This window comes from Lathyrus oleraceus, chromosome 2 (assembly GCF_024323335.1).
Source record: "Lathyrus oleraceus cultivar Zhongwan6 chromosome 2, CAAS_Psat_ZW6_1.0, whole genome shotgun sequence".
Classification (NCBI taxonomy): Eukaryota; Viridiplantae; Streptophyta; class Magnoliopsida; order Fabales; family Fabaceae; genus Lathyrus; species Lathyrus oleraceus.
Window position 1 is genome coordinate 241,107,491 of NC_066580.1, and position 2,733 is coordinate 241,110,223.

The 2,733-nt window shown below is 34.0% G+C and overlaps 1 protein-coding gene across 1 annotated transcript; it reads left to right on the top strand.

Annotated features, from left to right (window-relative positions):
- Window positions 1–211: 211 nt before the first annotated feature.
- Window positions 212–1,056, top strand: LOC127121330 (uncharacterized). The gene is made up of 4 exons (XM_051051855.1): window positions 212–291; window positions 382–451; window positions 559–654; window positions 751–1,056. The coding sequence occupies exons 1-4, from the start codon at window positions 221–223 to the stop codon at window positions 841–843; spliced, it is 330 nt and encodes a 109-aa protein (XP_050907812.1). The 5' UTR covers window positions 212–220; the 3' UTR covers window positions 844–1,056.
- Window positions 1,057–2,733: the final 1,677 nt, after the last annotated feature.

A 2,733-nucleotide genomic window follows, 5' to 3' on the forward strand; every position in this document is an offset into this window, starting at 1 on the left:
AAAGAATGAACTAGTCGATAGATTCATGGCGGCCAGCGATAATACTACACCCAGTTTGTATTTTTTACCGTTTAATTCTGGCAACGGGTTAGATTTTCTTTCTAATAATTTCATTCTAATCTATGTATATCTTTTACGTAGAAAATTTTCATGCATCTAAATTTTTGTTTTATTTTACAGTGGTCACTGGGTGTTGGTTGTTATGGATCTTTCGAGACTAATGGTGTATTATCTCGATTCGTTATCGGGTGATTGGAGTAAATATCCGAGTATGAAGAAGACGGTTGACGCGTAAGTGAAATTCCCCTAAATATTCGTGTGTATTTGTATATTTAATTATGTCTGTCAGATTGATCTCAATATACGTTTTTATTTTGTTAGGGCAATACTAAAATTTAGATCGAAAAAGAATTACCGTAATAGGAAGGACATTACCTGGATCAGAGTTCAGGTATATATTAAGTATCTTATTTTTGCTTATAATAGTGTTTGTTTTTTTGCTTATAATAGTGTTTGTAAGAAATTAACTATATATATATTGTTTGTTTTTCTGTGTAGTGTCCTCAGCAAAACAATTCGGTCGATTGCGGATTTTTTGTATTGAGATTTATGAGAGATATCATTGCGTTGAATCGTATAGACATCCCAAAAATGGTATGGAATAATAACTTAGGGTTTATTTTAATATTATCGGATATTTCATCTAATTTGTTACTAAATCATGAATATGTTTTATTCTCTTAATTGTAGTACTTTGAGGAATACAAATCTTACTCAAGAGCTCATTTGGATGAAATGAAGGATGAATTGTGTCAATTCATTGTTGATCAAAGAATCATATAGCTAGGTTGTATATTGTTGTACATATATGTATGGAATGTTGTTGTTGTATGCTGTTGTTGTATATATGTTGTATATTGTTGTTGTACTTTTACTAAATCATGAATATGTTGTTGTATATTGTTGATCAAAGAATCATATATTAATGTTGTATATATGGAGGATTAATGTTGTATATAAATGGATTCATGTTGTATATATCAATGGATTAATGGTGTATAACATTGGATTAAAGGATGAAATCAATATGAATTTTACACTTTTGCAGCATGCGAACAGGTTACCAATTAAATATCCACTGTTTTTCAAACAATTTTTTTTAAAATAACTAACACTTTAGAGGGCGCTTTCTGTAGGAAGCGCCCTCTAAACACTTTACATTGACAACTTTAGAGGGCGCTTTGTCCAGAAAGCGCCCTCTAAACACTTTACATTGACAACTTTAGAGGGCGCTTTTTCCAGAAAGCGTCCTCTAAGGTGTCCCTTTATGGATCACTCCAGAGGGCGCTTTTTTCTGAAAGCGCACTATAATGTGGCCCTTAAAGGGCCACTTTAGACAGCGCTTTCTCCAGGAAAACAAAGCGCTGTCTTTACCTATGCCAGCGCCACTTTAGAGGGCGCTTAAAAGCGCTGTTATAGGCCAAAATAAGCGCCCTCTTTTCCCTTATTTGGCGTAGTGGATCTTCATGATGTCTGGATATTACTCATTTCTTATTGGTTATTGCTTGATTAAAGTCCAAAGGAAAATGGGTTTCTATATGACATTCTTGTCTGTTGGATTGCATCCCATTTGTCACATCTTTTCAACTCTTAACTTTTAAATTTGTGCTTAGGGTAGTCTCTTCATCTTCTCCCACTTCTTAAATTTCAAAATCTCTCCCTCTTTTCAAAAACTTTCTTTGCCTGTGATTTCAAACTTATACATTGTTTAATGATTAGAAACTTTGGCCTTATGCCATTGATATTTTAAACTCTTCCTTAAATCAAATTTGTAAACAAACTTAACCATATTGACTTAAATTTCAGAGGAAAAAAAGAATAATAAGTCCATTCAAATTTTTGGCCCTTTGTGCCCTTTCTTATTAAACTCTTATTAAAAGCAATTCACCAACTCATTTGAAATTTTTACCACGAACTACGAGGTTTTGATCTCTCATTTTTATGTTGGTATGTAGGCACAAGGCCGAAGGTCTTGTCAACCACAAAAATATAATCAATGAATTCTTTTCTCACCCCCACACTCTATTTTTTATCAAACACCTTTTATACCAAAACATATGCACACATAAAAAGGTTTCCCTAGGAGTACCTAGGATAATTTGGGTGCTAACACATTCCCTCTGTGTAAACAACCCCCTTACCTGTAATCTCTGACATTTTATTAGTTTTGATTTGAAAACTTCTTATATTTGAGTTTCGTTCGTACTTTTCCCTCTTCCTTTCGAAACAATAAAAGCGTGGTGGTTGTAATATCCTAATTTTGACCCTAAGATCCCTCATGGCATCATGTTCTTGCGCAAGTGCATTGCCTCAAGGATCATAGCATGTTTGGCTCCTTAACCCTAAGGTTGGGACTTGTTTGAGTGTTTTGAGATCACCAAGCATGCTTGTATTGTATATTATTGCTTTTCTTACTTGATTACTAACCAAAAGCACAAAAATATGTCACTAAATCTTTTTATTTTGAAGCTCAAGTGATCATGTGCTCCACAATGCTCCTAGGAGGCTCCTAAGCCCAATGTAATGGCTAGATGAAGATGAGAAGAAGCATGAAAATGGTCCACAAAGCTCCTAATCATAATATATGTCTCCCAAGTATCTCAATTTTCCAATTTGATCAAGATAACCCAAAGGGGCTTGAAGATTGTTTCTCACGGAAACCCTAATTTTACT

Bases quoted from the DNA above. Each gene is read 5' to 3' on its own strand.
- LOC127121330 (XM_051051855.1), top strand. From the start codon at position 221: ATGGTGTATTATCTCGATTCGTTATCGGGTGATTGGAGTAAATATCCG. The intron at 292-381 runs GTAAGTGAAATT...TTATTTTGTTAG, and splicing joins ATGAAGAAGACGGTTGACGC to GGCAATACTAAAATTTAGAT. The intron at 655-750 runs GTATGGAATAAT...TCTTAATTGTAG, and splicing joins GTATAGACATCCCAAAAATG to TACTTTGAGGAATACAAATC.